Source organism: Nicotiana attenuata, chromosome 3 (genome assembly GCF_001879085.1).
Source record: "Nicotiana attenuata strain UT chromosome 3, NIATTr2, whole genome shotgun sequence".
Lineage (NCBI taxonomy): Eukaryota > Viridiplantae > Streptophyta > Magnoliopsida > Solanales > Solanaceae > Nicotiana > Nicotiana attenuata.
In genome coordinates, this window is record NC_031991.1 from 48,332,642 (window position 1) to 48,351,659 (window position 19,018).

The 19,018-nt window shown below is 37.2% G+C and overlaps 2 protein-coding genes across 4 annotated transcripts; one reads left to right on the forward strand and one right to left on the reverse strand.

The window, feature by feature from the left end:
- Positions 2,565-16,174, forward strand: LOC109223692 (bifunctional dihydrofolate reductase-thymidylate synthase-like). 3 transcript variants are annotated; one of them, XM_019388091.1, is made up of 13 exons: positions 2,565-2,739; positions 4,633-5,147; positions 5,231-5,630; positions 5,851-5,895; positions 6,087-6,152; positions 6,309-6,370; positions 6,443-6,517; positions 6,605-6,770; positions 6,850-6,973; positions 9,076-9,182; positions 9,284-9,452; positions 10,894-10,981; positions 15,927-16,174. In XM_019388091.1, exons 2-11 carry the CDS (start codon positions 4,720-4,722, stop codon positions 9,392-9,394), a joined length of 1,584 nt encoding a protein of 527 aa, XP_019243636.1. In that variant the 5' UTR covers positions 2,565-2,739; positions 4,633-4,719; the 3' UTR covers positions 9,395-9,452; positions 10,894-10,981; positions 15,927-16,174. The 3 variants fall into 3 exon arrangements, with proteins under 3 accessions (XP_019243636.1, XP_019243633.1, XP_019243634.1); XM_019388088.1 differs by lacking the exon at positions 10,894-10,981; XM_019388089.1 differs by lacking the exons at positions 2,565-2,739; positions 10,894-10,981 and adding an exon at positions 4,053-4,073.
- LOC109223693 (AAA-ATPase At3g50940-like) lies at positions 15,925-18,746 on the reverse strand. Its single transcript, XM_019388092.1, has 2 exons — positions 17,422-18,746; positions 15,925-17,284 (listed from the first exon to the last, which is right to left on the reverse strand). The coding sequence occupies exons 1-2, from the start codon at positions 18,487-18,489 to the stop codon at positions 16,826-16,828; spliced, it is 1,527 nt and encodes a 508-aa protein (XP_019243637.1). The 5' UTR covers positions 18,490-18,746; the 3' UTR covers positions 15,925-16,825.

A 19,018-nucleotide genomic window follows, 5' to 3' on the forward strand; every position in this document is an offset into this window, starting at 1 on the left:
GGAGGGTTCCAAGTTCCAACACGTGTTAAGAGGAAATAGAAGAGCTGAAATGAAAATACCAAAATGCCCAAAATAAATGACATTATTTCGAAAGTACCCTTCGTCGTACAGGGGTACTTTCACTTATTAAATAGTTAAAAATATAAACTGATAACGATTCTTTTTTCTGGTACAAAATGCATAATCCAGTTGAATTTTTATGCTTTATTTCCATGTTATCGTAATTATCATATAATCTTTTTGCTCGGTCGGTTTGTTTATATTAACTCCAAAGACGAATAACCCGAACCGAAATTCAAATAACCAACCGATTAAATTTATACCCTATTTAGACAATGTATTATAATATGACTACGTTCAAAAATTTTGGCACCCGGAGTCTCTAAATCCTGGATCCGCCTCTGGCTCTGATACCAATTGATGTAAACTGAGAGTTTACCAAACTGTATAGAGAACCTGGTTCTCTATTAGTTCCCATTGAACACAACAGTAAGTAAATAACACAACAATGTTTATGTGAAAAACTCCCAGCTCACGGGATTAAAAACCACGATCTACACTGGTAGGGTTTCAACTTCACTAACTGAGCAAACTTTAGATTACAACCTATTGTAACTTAGAAATTAAACTCTTAATCCCTCGCCTACTCACAATAACTATATTGTAAGTCTTAATTTAGGAATTAAACTCTTAATCTCTCACCTACTCACAATAACCATATTGTAAGTCTCTTTGTAATAACTCAATTACAAAGCTAACCACTTAACTAACTCTAGTAAAAACAACCACACAAAATATGGTTTAAGAGATGTCCTACGAAATACTTCTAAACAAGCTGAGTAGGAATTACAATTTATAACACATATAAAGACACAATAATACTAAAGGACATACGACATAACCAATGATGGGATCTGGTCCTTTTTTATGTTGCTGCTTTGTTCTTCAATGCCTTGGAGAGAATGAATGCGGCTACACACTTGAGAGAAAAAAAAATAATTTTAGGTTTTTGCAAAAGTATGTTGAAATCCCTTGCCTCATGTTGATAATATAAGAGTGAGGTCATCAAGATGATGCAAGGGAGTGACCAGTACATTGCATGCTTCAACAGTGCTTCTGTAATATTGCGTGTACAGGGCAACAACTTTAACAACTATTAGATTTGACTTGTACTGTCACCAGAGGAACTGATCTCTATTTGTTCCGTCTATATATTCCCTCAGCCATTCCCTTAATGGATTTGATTGGAACTTGTGCCAGACATTTGACTTGTTGTTCTGAGCATTGTGAGACTTTGTATGAGGTTCCCTTTTGGTTCTCATATGAAGCTTGTTAAATCATCAAAACAAAAAGGCACATAACTTATCAAATATTAGGCTTAATCCCAATTGCAGTAGGTTGTTGTTCGATGAAAATGTAAGTCAATAGTAAGCTATAGTCGTGGAAGATGACTCATGACCATTGTGTTTGTACATCTTATTGCAAGTTTTTAGCACGATGGAATAATTTACTAACTTATATATCTATGCTTGTTCCTTACTTCCAGTTAAGTGGAACAAGTTCAAGAATCCGAAATATGTCCGAATGGATCATTGATGTTTGGGTGAAGAGATAATGCTCGTTAAAAAGTGTGCCTTTTCTAGTATTATCATAATTCTTTTGGACAAATAGCTAACATGGAGCTTCCATTTTTCGTGTTGTCCATTGCTAGTCTAATATGAGCTATGTTGCAATGTTTTTTCAGAAGTCAATATTGCAAAAATTCTGTTTCGACATGTAATTTGCTATACTGTTTTTGCTATGCTTCGTATGGAATGTATCCACTTTAGATTGTTACTTGCAAAAAAAAAAAAGTTGAAAACTGTTAGTTTGGTTGGCTATCGAAATCGTACCGAAACCGTACTGAATCAAACAAGAAATATCAAATCGTCCCGAACTATTTTGGTACGGTATTTAGTATATACAATTGATTTACCAATACTGAAGTACCGAACCGTAGTTCTTAAATACCATGCCGAAGTACCGAATGCGCACCCCAGACTACCGCCAGCCACTACCACCAATCACCACTATTGTGCAACAATCATCACTACTCTTACAACGCAACTACCACCACCGCCTTATAACATAACAATTTGACAAAATATTTAAATTATTTATTCGTCTTTTTAATAAAGTTGAATTTTACACATTCAGATCTTGAAAATATAATTAGTCTTAATTATTCAATACTCATGTCAAAATACAACATATTAACATTTAAGTGTATATTCAAATTCACATATTTTAATCACTAAAAAACAAACGATCCTTTACTGACGCTAACCATCTAGATCACCAAATACTTTTTAAGTCTTGACATATAATCAAACACTTATCATCATATAAAATAACACATGGGAATCTTAGTTTGGTTGTCTACTTCCATTCCCATCTTGTAAGAATCCGCTCCATTTTCCTTTCCTCTATCCCCAATTAAAATAAAAAAAAACTAAATATATATATATACAGAAAACTAAAACAAGCTAAGAATTGCCCCTTCCCGCCCTATTGCTATTCCTACGTGGCCTTAGGATATATCTGTTCGTTTCGTAACACTTCCAAGTCCCTTTCCCGCCATCGTAACCCTAGTTTAGTTTCATCTGTAAAATCTTTTTCGCTCACTCTACCAAAATTCTACCACATTGCACTTCAAAACTCTTCAAAATTACGTTCTTCTCACGCTTTACTCTCCGATCGGTAATTTCTTCCTGCATTTTCTTTTTCTTCCCCATCTTACATGTTACTCTCTCTCTTTTCCTTATCCTATTTTCGTTCTTATTTTTTTTGGGGGTTTTAACTGATAACTGATGATTTAATGCATTTATTATGTAGTAGGTTCGATGATTTAATTTCTTACTGCAGTTCCTTATTCACTGTCCATACGGATAAAGGAGTAGGATGCAGTATTAGAATTACTCATAATATCATAAATGATCAAAAATTTGGGGGAAAAGGGCCAAATTGAGTGCAACGAATAAGTGGAGGTTTCTTTGGGGGTGGGGTGGGGGTGGGGGTGGGGGGGGGTGGAGGCGCTGTTATTCACTGAGTTTCCAACCTCATGCCACTGTCTCGCGGATTTGTTGGTTGTTGAAAAAAAAGAAAAAAGAAAATAGAGTTGAATTAATATAGAGGTATGTTTTATTTTTTATAGAAATTTTCTATTACATGGGTGAGGTGGAAGGGGAGGGGACAATGAGAATGAAACCCGCACCTTTTGTGTAGAAGAGTCCCATCGGTACCACTAGATGATAAAATTTAGTGGTGATATAGAGGATTTATATATATAGCCGACTCCTTCTAGGTTGGGATTGATTGTTATTTTTCTCAAACCAAACTAAGGAATTTGATGATCAGACGATTTTAATCTTTATAAAGGACAGTTTAAAAATAAGTGAGCTTAGTTAATATCTCCATTTTATTTAATTTTTGGTTATTATCCTGATCTTTGACTGTATTGTATGGCATAATTCTTTATGGGAATAGTGAATTATTGATTTTGTACTTTTCTGTCTTTGAAGTGAGTATTAATGATCTTATGGATTTTAGTTCAGAATAGTTAGGTTTGGTGATTTCCTACTGCATTTGCTTTATTCATTTCTCAAGACGCAGTCCATTACTTATTTTACTCATATTATTTTGTTGATTTTCTCAAGCTCAATTGACGAATTTGATTATTGAACGCATTAACTTTCTATATAAATGAGGTTCAAAATAAGTGTATTAGCAATCACAATGACTCTATGCAATAATTTGTTAGAATTTAGCTGGTCCCAATACCGAATAAGGAGGAGCATTGCAGTAAGTTGATGTTAGTTTAAAATTTGGTATTTATAGTAAATCCTCTTAGAAAGAAATGGACCTGAATAATACAGAGGATTCATGCAGCTGACTCAAACTATTTTGCATTGAAGTGCTGCTGATTATTTTGGTTACATGTCCTGCTTTTTGAATGTGTTGTGTGGTCTAATTCTTTGCAGGAAGACTGGATCTACTCTAATGATTAGTTTGCATGGAGTGTGATCTTTCTGAAGGTTTTTAATATGTTTTTTTTCTATCAATGACATGCTAATAAGTAAAAGCCAATCATGTCTAGTCAGGCAAGTGCCTGAGACCATTTATTACTTGGTGCGAAAGGGTAATAATGATAAAGTATTACCTAAACTCATGTATTATGATTCTCTTGCCTATTTTCTACGTTTTGTTTGGTACACTACATAATTAAGGAGCGCTTTACCCACCAATGTGGGACTTCTTGGCACGAATCCGGATTTAGCCGAGTCCCCAATGTGGGTACCATATATCGGGTGAAAAACCAAAAAAAAAAAAAAACCAAAAGATAAGCAGTTGCTGTATATTGTTGAAGAGGTTGCAATTGCTTATATTCTCTTGCTCTGGATTATTGATCTGTAACAGCACCCCTGAGAATTGGTCTGTTTTAGGGGTCTACTTTTATGTATTTATTGATCAAGTCATATTGTCTACTACTTATTGACTGGATAACGTTTGCATCTCCATGAGTAACTCATTTTATGTAAAGAATTTTGCTGTTAACACGTTATTGATAAATTTTCTTCCTTCTCTAAATTTCAGGCTTTACTTCATTTTGGTAGAAGCCGATCGTCTGATCCTAGGTGCAACTTTTTATCATTTAGTCTCTTCCAAGCCTCTTACGCAGTTATGGAAACTGAAACCAGTACTGGCCTTTCCAATGGTAGCACCAATGATAATTCTACTCCCCAAAGGAGTTACCAAGTTGTTTTAGCTGCAACTCGAAGTATGGGTATTGGTAAGGAGGGGAAGTTACCTTGGAAACTGCCTTCAGATCTCAAGTTCTTCAAGGAGATCACTAGCACTACATCAGATTCTACAAAAAAGAATGCTGTTATTATGGGCAGAAAGACTTGGGAAAGTATTCCTCTTAAAAATCGGCCTCTTCCTGGCCGCCTCAATGTTATTCTTACGCGTTCAGGGAGTTTTGACATCGCTACTGCAGAAAATGTCGTTATATGTGGGAGCTTATGTTCCGCTTTGCAATTATTGGCAGTCTCCCCTTATTGTCTATCAATTGAGAAAGTGTTTGTTATAGGAGGTGGTGAGATTTTCAGGTAGAGATTTTGCTGCTCTTTTAGTTAGCTAGCTGTCTAGCTTTTTATGCTTTAATTTTGTAATTATGATCTTTTTGATGCAGGGATTCCCTCAATGGTCATGGATGTGAAGCAATTCATGTCACTGAAATTGGGACTAATTTTGAATGTGACACTTTTGTTCCTGCAATTGATGTCTCTTTATTTCAACCCTGGCACTCATCATTTCCTTTGGTTGAAAACAATATTCGGTTTTCTTTTACCACCTATGTTCGTGTGAAGAATTCTGGAGTAAAACAAATTAATCAGACGAATAGCAAGATTCCTGATAATTGCTTGGATTCTTCCCAGGATGAGGTTAAGATATTTTCTTTCTTGCCTAACATGATTTTTGAGAAACATGAAGAATACAAGTATCTGAGATTGGTTGAAGAAATCATATCAAATGGCATGCCAAAGGATGACAGGACAGGAACAGGAACTCTGTCAAAATTCGGTTGCCAGGTAATCAGAAGCATCAATATGTTCAGCTATATTTGATCTTTTTCTTCTCTTTATGGTGTGTAAAGAAGTAACATCATCATAGTACTGCATCACTTCTGTCTAGTCATACCAAATGACATTGAAGAATGCATATCAAGCCCTATGGAAGAAAATTAAATTCTATGTAGTATTAATTAATATCTGATTGCTTTTTTTTCTGTATATTTTATTATGTCTACAGATGAGGTTCAATTTGCGCAAATCTTTCCCGCTTCTTACAACAAAGGTATGATCTATTATTTTCAATTTGTAAGTTACGCTGCTTTTGTTATTCTGATGTCCCATCATTGTATTACTGCAATGTGTATTACAGGTATAGGGTAATGCTGTAGCGTATACTAGTACAATCACGCGAATCATAAGCGCATTCCTCTGTGGATCACTTATCTTATTTAATTTGTTATTTTTGGCTTTCAGAAAGTCTTTTGGAGAGGTGTTGTTGAAGAACTCTTGTGGTTTATCAGTGGATCAACTAGTTCTAAGGTATCTGTCTGTTGTTCAATAGTCTATATATATTTTAGGTTCTACTTCAATGTCAATAATGCTTTCTTTAAATGTTATAGACCCTTAGAGCTTGTTTTTGTTAGTTAGTGATTTTTGGCCATTTAAGCTGCATAATGAAGTTGATGTAGCTCTCAGGTCCTACAACAGAAGGGCATTCATATTTGGGATGGCAATGCATCCAGAGATTACCTTGACAGGTAAATTGTTCTTTTTTTTTCTTGCAGTCTTTTACAATTCGAAATGATCACAAGTTGGGCTTCCCATTTCAGTATCGGTTTGAAGGACAGGGAAGAGGGTGATCTGGGACCAGTTTATGGGTTTCAGTGGAGACACTTTGGTGCCAGGTTGGTTTTTGAACTTCTCTGACATATAACTGGTCAAAACTCATTGAATTCAGTTGTAACTTGTCCCACTGCACTTGCTATATACAGGTACATTGACATGCACACTGACTACTCTGGGCAAGGGTTTGACCAATTGGCTGATGTTATCAACAAGATTAAAAATAATCCAGATGATAGACGTATTATACTTTCGGCTTGGAATCCTTCTGATATTAAACTCATGGCACTCCCACCTTGTCATATGTTTGCTCAAGTCTGTATTATCATGATGCTTATGTAAAGCTTAAAGTATTGTCAACATTATAAAGCTTTGTTCCGTCTTCTGTTTGCAGTTTTATGTTGCCAATGGGGAGTTATCCTGTCAAATGTATCAGCGCTCTGCAGATATGGGTTTGGGAGTGCCATTTAACATCGCATCATATGCTTTGTTGACATGCATGGTAGCTCATGTTACTGGTATGCTGTCAAGATGCTTGTGTCTAATTTCACACTTGTATTAGGGGAATTGTCAATATAATAGAGAGTGAACTATCAATTTAGGTGCTAGACTGTGGATGAAAAAACACTGTAATTAAGTGAATAAGATCTCCCAGAACACATTTACGAAGTCAGGAATTTGGAAAAGGGGATTACGCCTGTCTCAAAACCGTATGTCTTACAACAACTATGGCTTACTCCTAAACAACAAGTTGGGTTCGGCTATATGAATCTTCACTGTCCATGTTACTCTGTTTAAACTAATCTACTGCCAATAGTATGCAATACCATTAAAGGTATTATAAGTGCTCTGTATTTTCTAAACGTATAATTTTTGAAAGGCTAAACTATTCCTAGAAAGCATAGGACCTACGACGAAAGTGCTAACATGTCTAAAACACATTATCAACTAATAGGTGCCACTTATATAGATTTTTTTCTTCCATTGTACCCTATCTTTTGCTAAGTCTGCATGGATCCCTAAAGATTATAAATCCTTAGAAACGACTTCCTTCCATATGATTTTAGGTTTACCTGGTCCACTTTTAATGCTTTTCACACGTATAGACTGGTGCATTCGTATGTCAATGCAGGACGTGACCGAATTATCTTAAGCGACCTTCTTTCATTTTATCCTCAATGTGTGCTACTTGAACGTTCTCAAGAATGTGATCGTTTCTAATCTTGTCTAATCTTATATGGCTAGACATCCATCTTAGCATTCATATCTCTGCGACATTCATCTTGTGGATGTGTTGAGCTTTAGCGGCCTAACATTCACTCTCCTATAGCATTGCTGGTCTTATACCTTTCACTTTGGTAGGCATCCTTCTATCACATAACATCCCTGTAGCGCTTCTCCATTTCATCCATTTGATTTTGATTCTATGTGTAACATCTTTATCTATCATCCCATTCTCCTAGAACGAGCCTAAATATCTGAATTGCTTTCCTTTAGGCACTACAATCCCATTTACTTTCACCTCCATTTCACTCTTATGTTGACTAAACTTGCACTGTATATATTTAGTCTTGTTTCTACTTATCCTAAAATCCTTATTTATTAGACTGTTTCTCCATAGTTCAAGCTTTTGGTTGACACCCTCATTGTTTTTGTCAATTAGCACAATATTGTTAGCAAATAGCATACACTATGGAACTTCATCTTGTATTATGTTGGTTAGCTCATCTATAACTAAGTGTAACAAGTACGGGCTCAATGTCAATCCATGGTGTATACCAATGGTTATGAGAAACTTCGTTATATCTCTTACTACTGTTGTGATGCTAGTAACAACTCCGTCATACATGTTTTTTAGACATTTATATATTTAATGTGAATTCTTTTTTTCTCCAATACCCACCAAATGATCTTTCTTGGTACTCTATCATATGCTTTTTCTAGGTTAATGAACACCATGTGCAAATCTTTCTTCCTCTGGAGATAAACTTCCATCAATCTCCTTAGCAAAAATATAGCCTCCATAGATGTACCGGACATAAATACAAACTGGTTCTTTGTCACTCTTGTAGTGGCTCATCACTCTTTTCCAAAGTTTCATCGTGTGACTCATAGTTTTAATACAACGATAGTTCGCATAACTTTGAATATCTTTTTTGTTTTTATAAATTGTAATTAGGGTCTTTTGCACTCGTGGGGCATCCTACCACTTCCAAGTATAGCATTAAATAGCTTGGTTAGCCATCCTACTCCAACCTCTTCATATGTCTTCATCTTTCAAATTTAAGGTTCTAATTGTAATATTGGTATATTTTAAGTATGGCGTATATGTCGTTTCATCTAACCGTTGTGAAGCAGGTCTATCGTCCTGCATTTTGTTTTGGGTTATGAATTATTCTCTACCATCATGCATTCGTGATAGCTAAAATTATTGAGAGGTTATGAAAAGGAACTGGAACTTCTGAAATTCCAAACAAGAAATGCTTGTGTTCTTTAGTTAGAGACACGAACCAGACCTTTTCTCGATATTAACAGCTCCACTTCTTCTTTAAGTTGCTTCCCAATAATGTTTTCTCAGATGATGCATCTCATGATTTTCTCATTACCTTTCTTTTCCCAGATCTGGTTCCTGGTGATTTTGTCCATGTTATTGGAGATGCTCATGTATATCGCACTCATGTCAGACCTCTGCAAGACCAGCTTCAGAAGATGCCTAGACCTTTTCCAGTAAGTATTACTACCTTAATTGCTGTGCTGTTTTAATCTTACACAGACACGCATTCTCTCTGTCTCTGTCTCTAACTTCTATTATTCCTGAATGGGAGTAGATTCTGAATATCAATCCACAGAAAAAGGACATGGATTCCTTCGTTGCTACTGATTTCACACTTGTCGGTTATGATCCTCACCGGAAAATAGAAATGAAAATGGCAATATGAAGTTCCATTGTAAATTTTCTGGAACTACTGTGCTCTCTAGATATGGTCTTTTTTTGAGGTAAGTAATTTCATTTTTCTTCTCTTGTTCTGTCTTGTTTACTCTCATGTTATTACTTATTTTACCTATTTTGATTTTTCATGGTCTAGATGAATTAAGCTGAAATTTAACATTCTTGATGTGAGAATTAAAATGCCCTTTTTGGGTAAAATAAATGACTGAATGCTTTGTGTAAGATCTGTTGCTTGATTCCTGAATGGAGGAGTGCAAAATGTGAATATCCAAGCTTTTTCCTTCCCTGGTGGCTGCAGCAATTCGAATGAGGGGAGCTCAGGTTGATGGTTATGAAACTAATTATTTATTACTGTCGGAACTCCATCATTTTGGTCCCAAATCAACTACTTGATTACTACTATTAGAAGTTATCATATCTATTTGAACAACCTACTTTCCCTTGATGATTCACAAATCTTTCATTCTCCCGGACACTATCTAGAAGTACCGGCTGTCGCCCACCTAGTTCATCACTTGCACTTGGATCACCTATCTCTCAGACATGGGCTGCAATAAGTCAAGCCTACTCTGAGCACTTGAGCTCGACTCAAGCCCTACTTCAATCAACTTTTGTAAGCCTAGTGCCATATGCATAGCTCAAAAGGGGCATGGACTCTCTCTTTCCCTCTCTCTCTCTTTCTGTTTTGCTGGCTGCTTCTGTGGAGCTTTTCTTCCATATATTCTATTTGCTCAGAAAGTTTAGGTGCTTCTTTAAATGATGGAAGAAGATATGGCTTCCGTATTTGTTTAGAGATGCAGTACTTGTTACATGCATCAGCACTATGTCCTGTGTGTTTTACCTTTGATGGTTTCTTGCCGGTGTTCAAGTCACGGATGCCTTCATCAAGCAAGTATATTTTTTTAACATGTTACATGCTTTATATAAGTAATGATTGTTTATGCTTGGGACTGAGAAGGGAGAACTTGCAAGACATCTTGCAAGTGGTTCGACTCACCTCGGCTCATAATTTTCGAACTTGAGCCAAGCATGCTCTTAGTCTTAACAAAAACTCTTTTGTTATGGCTAATGCTATTACCTTTTCAGCAGCAGTTGTGGCAGTTTAATTCACACATCCAGTCTCTCTCTATCTGGCAATTTGCCACTGGACGACTACCACCACTAGCCATCCAATCATCTCTATTAGATAATGAATGTAGACATAATCTGAATGTAGACATAATCTTATGTAATATACATAGCTAGCATAATTATAGGGATTCACAGCAGATTTATAGGATTTCCTTTTTGATTCTTTCCATAGTTAGGGCTCTATGTACTTGTATATATACTTGTTACTTCTTGAATACAACACAAGAGAGATTTCTCTATTGTCTCTGTACTTTACATGGTATCAGAGCAGGTCTACTGCTCGTCGGAGTTGAGTCGAATCCGCTGCCGGAAATTCCTTGGCCGTAAGCTAATCTGAGGTCTTTTTGACATTTCCAGTTGACTTGTGGTGGTTCTCTGATCGTAGAACCACATTTTGGCAAAAAACAACCTCAGACCAGATCTTATTCTCACTTTGTTTGATCAGGTTTGAGTCTGGTTTATTGGTTATTCGATTTCTTTAATTCTGTGGTATTTTTCTTGGAGGCTGCTTGTGTGATAAGCTTGCATCTTTATTTTTGACTCATTGTGGTGATCGATTAGTGACTTGATACTGTCAGTTGGGTCTTTCCGAATCAGAAACTTTGTTGGTCTCTGATTTTGTTTGAGTTGTGGACAAATTCGTTTGATTCTCTGATTTGGTTGAGTGGATTATTAAAGTTGAATCCTGTTCAATAGATTGTTGATTTCGTATCTACCAGGATCTGTTTGGGTATCTTTTAGCTTCGGGGACCTCTGTTAGTTTAATCAGTTTGTTATTGAAAGGAAAAAATGATGGTAAAGAATAATAATGCAACAACTCCTAGTCCAACAATCTTAGTTTCGAATGAGTTTCTAAAATTCCTTCAATATAATAAATCAGTTAAGGAATCTTCTTCAGTTACTGCCTTTGCTGGGTCAGATAAAACATGTCTTATCACCTCTTCCAATAAATGGATGATCGATTCAGGTGCCACAAATCACATGACAGGTAATCCAAATATTTTTTCTAGCTTTCGCTCACATAAAGCACCCTCTCCGGTTACTATAGCTGATGGATCAACTTGTAGCAGTGTTGGATCTGGGACTGTTAAACCAACTTCCTCTATTACCCTGTCATCTGTATTAAGTCTACCAAACTTGGCCTTTAACTTGATTTCTGTTAGTAAAATTACCAAAGACCTAAATTGTTGTGTTGCATTCTTTCCCAATCATTGTTTGTTTCTAGATCTTAAGATGATGTAGGTTATTGGTAAAGGATATATATCTGGTGATCTTTACATCCTTGATGAACGGGAGCTACGGTCTATTGCATGCTCTAGTATCGTGTCTCCTTTTGAAGCACATTGTCGACTTGGACATCCCTCTTTGCCTTTGTTAAAGAAGCTCTGTCCTCAGTTTCAGAATATTTCATCATTGGATTGTGAGTCATGTCGATTTGCAAAACACCATTGCATCTCGTTAAGTCCAAGGGTTAATAAGCGAGCTGAGTCAGCTTTTGAGTTAGTCCATTCTGATGTTTGGGGACCATGTCCGGTTGTTTCTAAAACTGGGCATAAGTATTTTATCACTTTTGTAGATGATTTTTCTCGAATGACTTGGATTTACTTTATGAAGAGCCGCTCTGAAGTGTTTACTCATTTCTCTGCCTTTTGTGCTGAAGTCAAAACTCAATTCAATGCTTCAGTACATACTCTAAGGAGTGATAACGCTAAAGAATACATATCAGAGTTATTTCAGTCCTACATGAGACAACATGGTATATTACATCAGTCTTCATGTGTTGATACACCCTCTCAAAATGGAGTTGCTGAGAGGAAAAATAGGCATCTACTTGAGACAGCCCGAGCACTTTTGTTCCAAATGAAGGTTCCTAAACAGTTCTGGGCTGATGCGGTTTCTACGGCTTGTTTTCTGATTAATCGCATGCCATCTATTGTACTCGATGGTAATGTGCCTTGTAGTGTTCTTTTTCCGAACAAGTCATTATTTCCGATGGAACCTAAGGTGTTTGGAAGCACATGTTATGTTCGAGATGTTCGATCATCTCTTACCAAGTTGGATCCCAAGGCTGTGAAGTGTGTTTTCCTGGGCTATTCTCGCCTTCAGAAGGGGTATCGATGTTATTCTACTGAGCTTGGCAAATATTTAGTGTCAACTGATGTGGTATTTTCAGAGACTACACCATTCTTCTATGCACCTCCGATTCCTACAAGCTAGGGGAAGGAAAATGAGTGACTAGTATATCATGTTACCCGTACTTTGACAGAACAATCAGATGATACTCTTCGATCTCCCAGTTCTTCTATTGAGCACCAATCGACTATTATGCCTTCAGTACCTGCTCCTACTGTGTTAGCAAGACCTCCAATTGTTCGAGTTTATTCGCGGAGGCTAGAGACAAATGATACATGTCCCGCACCAGTTCTTGCATCATCTGATCCTTCTTTGCCTGATCCTCTAGATAACCTTGACCTTCCTATTGCTTTTCGCAAAGGTACACGTACTTGCAAATCGACATATTCTGTTGCTAACTTTGTTTCCTATGACCACTTATCCTCTACGTCTAGATCTATGATTGCTTCTCTAGACTCTATCTCCGTACCCAAAACAGTAAAGTAGGCTTTGGATCATCCTGGATGGTCTGATGCAATGCTTGAGGAAATACATGCTTTAGAGGATAACCACACATGGGATTTGGTAGATTTACCAAAGGGAAAGAAACCAGTGGGATGCAAGTGGGCCTTTACAGTTAAAGTTAATCCAGATGGTTCTATGGCAAGACTTAAGGCCAGACTTGTGGCGAAAGGTATGCTCAGACTTATGGGGTGGATTATTCTGACACCTTCTCCCCGATTGCCAAACTCACTTCTGTCCGCTTATTTATTTCTCTAGTTGCGTTCGAGAATTGGCCTTTACATCAGTTGGATATTAAGAATGCGTTCCTTCGTGGTGATCTTCAGGAGGAAGTGTATATGGAGCAACCACCCGGTTTTGTTGCTCAGGGGGAGTATGGAAAGTGTGTCATTTGAAGAAGTCCTTGTATGGCTTGAAGCAGAGTCCACGAGCTTGGTTTGGCAAGTTCAGTGAGGTAGTTCAAGAGTTTGGGTTGAAAACGAGTAAGTGCGATCATCAGTCTTCTATCGGAAATCAGTAGATGGCACTATTCTCCTTGTTGTATATGTTGATGATATTGTTATCACAGGAAGTGACTATGCGGGGATTTCTTCCCTCAAGAATTTTCTGCATACTAGGTTTCATACAAAGGACTTGGGCCAGTTGAAATACTTTTTGGGAGTAGAAGTAAATAGAAGCAAGAAGGGTTCTTTTGTCTCACAGAAATTACATTCTTGACTTGCTTGCAGAAATGGGAAAGTTGGCAGCTAAACCTTGCAGTACTCCAATGGTTCCTAATGCGCATCTTATGAAAGATGATGGTGATCCTTTTGACGATCCAGAGAGATGCAAGAGGTTAGTTGGGAAATTAAACTACCTCACTGTGACTCGTCCAGATATTGCTTTTGCGGTAAGTATTGTTAGTCAGCTCATGTCTGCACCAACGGTCAAACATTGGGCAGCTTTGGAACAGATTTTGTGTTACTTGAAAGGAGCTCCTGGACTTGGCATATTATATAGCAGTCACAATCATACTCGTATTGAGTGTATTGCAGATGGTGACAGGGGTAGATCGAAAATTGATAGAAGATCTACTACAGGCTATTGTGTCTTTGTTGGAGGAAACCTGGTATCATGGAGGAGTAAGAAGCAAAGTGTTGTATCTCTATCCAGTGCAGAATCCGAGTATAGAGCTATCTCACAGTCTACATGTGAGATTATGTGGATACATCATCTGTTGACTGAAATTGGGTTAGAGCATCCAATACCAGCAAAACTCTGGTGTGACAATCAAGCTGCCCTCCATATTGCGTCAAATTCGGTGTATCATGAAAGAACTAAGCATATTGAGGTTGACTGTCATTTTATTCGTGAGAAGATTCAGGAGAACTTGATCTTCACTGGCTACGTGAAGACAGGAGAGCAACAAGCTGATTTGTTCACAAAGGCGTTGAATGGAATTCGAGTTGATTACCTTTACAACAAGCTGGGCATGATCAATATCTATGCTCCAGCTTGAGGGGGAGTGTTAGATAATGAATGTAGACATAATCTGAATGTATAATCTTATGTAATATGCATAGCTCACATAATTATAGGGATTCACAACAGATTTATAGGATTTCCTTTTTGATTCTTTCCATAGTTAGGGCTCTATGTACTTGTATATATACTTGTTACTTCTTGAATACAACACAAGAGAGATTTCTCTATTGTCTCTGCACTTTACAACTCTTTTTCCTTAATCATCATCTACTCTCTCTCTCTCTCCACCCACTCTGCTTTTTCGGGCCCATGGATTCTACGAGTCTCATGCCCTTACAAGAACAAAAACTTTCCAGTGCATTTTAGGACTACCTCTGACAGACACACCATCAGTTCTTGTAAACTTGGGCTGGGGAGAATGAGTTTATAAAATCTTGACGGGCTTCACTTGATCCTTCATGGTGAAGGGCTCATATGTTGGCTAACTTAACAAGTAAAAGCCATCTTTGTTAACGCGGTTTTCTTTATCGTGTTGACATAGAAATATTGATGAACTTCTTGGTTATATATCACTTTATCTGCTAATGGTTGACTAGATCGATCTGATTGAATATGGGTCTCTTGAAGATTGTTGTGCTTAAATTTCAAATGGCAGAATTTTCAGATTTTCGTTTTGCATTTTGTTTCTATGTTACTCGTTCAAATTCTTGAGCATTTCCGCCCAATCTTGAATTTTTCTTGCTGAGTTAAGCTTGTGCTTTTGGATTTTCTTCTCAAGTTGAGCTTTTCCCGTGCAATTTGAAGTTCGGTTGATCTTGCACCAGGATGGGATAAGCCAAGTTGCACCCAGCGGGAATTCTAGTCAGCTCAACATAGCTCCTTTACACGTCTAGCTATGATGCAGAAACCGGACTTAGTTAATAATTTTCTGAGGGCATAAGATCTCTTTTATGATTAGGCTGGAATAATGCTTTTCAAAGCTTTCATTTTGTATAATGCAATAACTGAAGTTTCCTTTTTGATAAGTTGCTGAACTCGGATAGCTGTTGGTTCTTGAAAATATTTTACTATCCAGTCCATGTGGCTGCTTTAGGGCTCTCATGTGTCGCTGTTTAACTTGTTTGGGGGGGGGGGGGGGGGCTTTCTAGAATCTACCCTTTCTTATCTATGTTTTCAGTCATTATTTAAATTACTTGTAGTTTCTTCCTTGTCTTATAAGTATTTGCCTCTACCGTTAATCTGAACTATCTCAATGGAGAATCCATATTGACATTGCTTGTACAATTTTGCAGGTAGAGCAACTTTGGTGTCGAGGAGCTATTCTCATATTTAGAATCTATACGTACTGTACACCTCTATTGAAGTAGGATTCCAAATGCTTTAGTTCCAGAGTCACAGTTTCTAAGGTGATCTAGAATGCCATTTCTTCCTTGTCTTTTAGCTTTTTGGTTATTGAAATGAGGCTATCACTTCTTCGATGATGCTTTTTCTCTTGAGCTGAACAAAACGTAGGAGCTATTGTGTGGATGTAGTTCGTTTTGCTTGCCATGTCTTCCCAACTATATTGTTCTAATGTGATTATTTGCAGCCATCACTGTTAAGAACATACAAGCTTGAACGAGAATTGCATGTAGCTTCTGGTACCTGACATCATATATTTTCTAGCACTAGCTATTATATTTGTGATGTCATAATCCATCTGCGAAGTGCGAAAAATCCATTTAGTTCTCATTAGCATTCACTACTTGGATAACTGTGGAAATTGGGAATGGAAATGAAATTTCAGCCTAATCAACTTTTAAATATTGTGGCGGGTTGCTTTGCAACTATGTCTCTGGGTGAATTCTTGATGTCTTAGTTTGATCATTAGAGATGTTTAACCCCGTTAGTCCGTTTACATCCTCCTGCTTATAGGTGTGACACTTGTCAGTGGATTAGATTAAAGTTCCTGAAAAGACCATCTGTTTGTTTAGTTATTACTTGTCAATTAAAGGTGCTCTAATGGTTTATTAATCAAGTTAAGTGTACATTGATATACCCAACATCAGCTCTCTATTTTTGAAGAACATTCTTTTTCACTATAGTAGATGATGCTTTTCTCAACAAAATGCACTACAACTATCAAAGTTAAACTGAAAGAATGTCCATGAACTATAAAATTCTTAAATCATAAATTACTCCTTGAGAAATCTCAACAACTAATTTTTCCCTCGGTTTCTTCATTTTCCAGACCTTTTGCCTTGATTTCATCAGCTTCATTTTCTTTTTCTTCATTTTCCAGACCTTTGATTTCATCAGCTTCTTTCTTTTTCGTGCGGATGAAATCAAGGAGACTGCTCATAGCAGTCTCGACCCCTTCATTCCTCAGCAATTGCTCTCCCACTTCAGCAGGGGTCACCATTGCCTCGTCTAAAAGATCAAGGATTTCAGGGAAAAGAGGATGGTCCTCAATTCCAAGATAATTCCAAGCCAATGTCTTGAAAGCACAAGGAGTGCAATAGGACATGTGGATGTGCACATCCATTCTGCCTGGCCTCAACAGGGCAGGATCCAACCTGTCTTTGTGATTCGTCGTAAACACTATTATCCTCTCGTCTCCACAGCTTGACCACAACCCATCTATGAAGTTTAGCAACCCTGATAACGTAACCTAACAATATTCAATAAAGAAACAAAATCATTAAGAATTTAACTTTGGTGTACTAGCAATATATGCTTTTTGAAAAATGTTAATAGTTTTTTATCTAAACGTGGGATGGTATAGGATGCAAGAAAAGTGAGACTTACCTCCTGAGGTTTTGGCTTCCTAACTATATTTATAGTTTGAGCTTGCGTTATATGAGGTTTGAGTGCCTTCAAAGTCTGTTCTTCTGCTTTGCGATCTTCAATATCGAGGCTGCAGTCAATGTCTTCCACAACTAGAATTGATCTGTTCCCTGTGGAAAGTAGGACTCTCCTAAGGTCTGAGTTTGCACGTATATCAGTTAGCTCGAGATCATATATATCAAAGTTAAGGTAATTAGCCATGGCTGCTATCAAACTTGATTTCCCCGTCCCCGGAGGACCATATAACAAGTACCCACGTTTCCATGCCTTGCCAACTTTCTTGTAGAAATCCCTTCTTTTAACAAACCTGTCCAAATCGCACACGATCATTTCCTTGAGCTCTCTGTCCATGGCCAATGTGTCAAAAGTTGCAGGATGATCTAGCTTGATGGAGTTCCATGTATAATCTCCTGAATTGTATGAGTATCTCCTCATGTGTTCATTATTCATAGTATAAATTTGGAGGGTCTTCCTCTCTTCTTTAACCTTGTTTGACTCGTTGAGGACGAAAGGGAAATAGGATTCAAATACCATATTCTTGTATTTCTTGTGAAAGCATAGCTCAAAGTACCGAAGTTCGGACTGAGTAGAAGATTGACCAGGGTAATTGGTCCTCTTGGATTCAACCTGCCTAGTGACTTGCCTCCATTTGAACTGAATACCACTAAACTTATCCAATACCACTTGGTCTTTGGCTACTAAGGTGGATATCTTAGTCTCTTTCTCTGGCATGCTCACTCTGAAGCTACCAGAAGAAATGGAAACCTTGGTGCCCAAATAGATTTCAGCAGCCTTGTAGATTTGGTTGCTGGCTAGTCCATCAAATTCTTCAATGATCAAAACCATTTCAGAAGAAAATGATTTGAAGAAGCCACGGATGCTCAAGTAAACATAATGTTGGAGTTCATAAGGGATTAGGTCTCGGGCTACGGACCGAACCACCATGGCTGTAGCAGCTATGGAAGCTGTGGAAGAAATGATCGTTCTGGCTGATGGCATGTTAATATCAGAAAGAACACTTGAAATCATGTTGCTGGAAATGGTAAAAGATAATTGATTTTCTTACTTTTTCTGGTAACAAGATGTTCAAGAATTTTTCAGGCTTGTTTTTTTTTGGTTTTCTGTAATGAAGCCAAGGTCTATTTATCTGCATATTGTCCTCTTGAAACATAATGTCGTTGAAAGCAATGCCTTGGAACTAAAAAGTCAATTGTATTTGGCCAATGAATTTCGTCGAACTTGGATGAGTAGGTTTGCATGACTTTGACTTGTTCTCGGGTTGTTTTGTCTTGGAATTGCATGACATTGTAGATACCTCCATAGACTACATGCTCTTTTACATAGAAGCCCGCTCTGAAGCAATTGTGAATGAGTTTAAATTTTAAATACTGACAGTATGAAAGAGTTTATATTACTCCTTCCGGTTCACTTTAATTAATTTTTTGGCCTTTTTTTGGTCTATAGTATTTGATTTTTTTCAAATATCAAGAAGGAATTAACTTCCTTTTTCCAAAGTTGCCCTTAGAGTAAAGAGCATAGGAGTATTTATTATATTTCT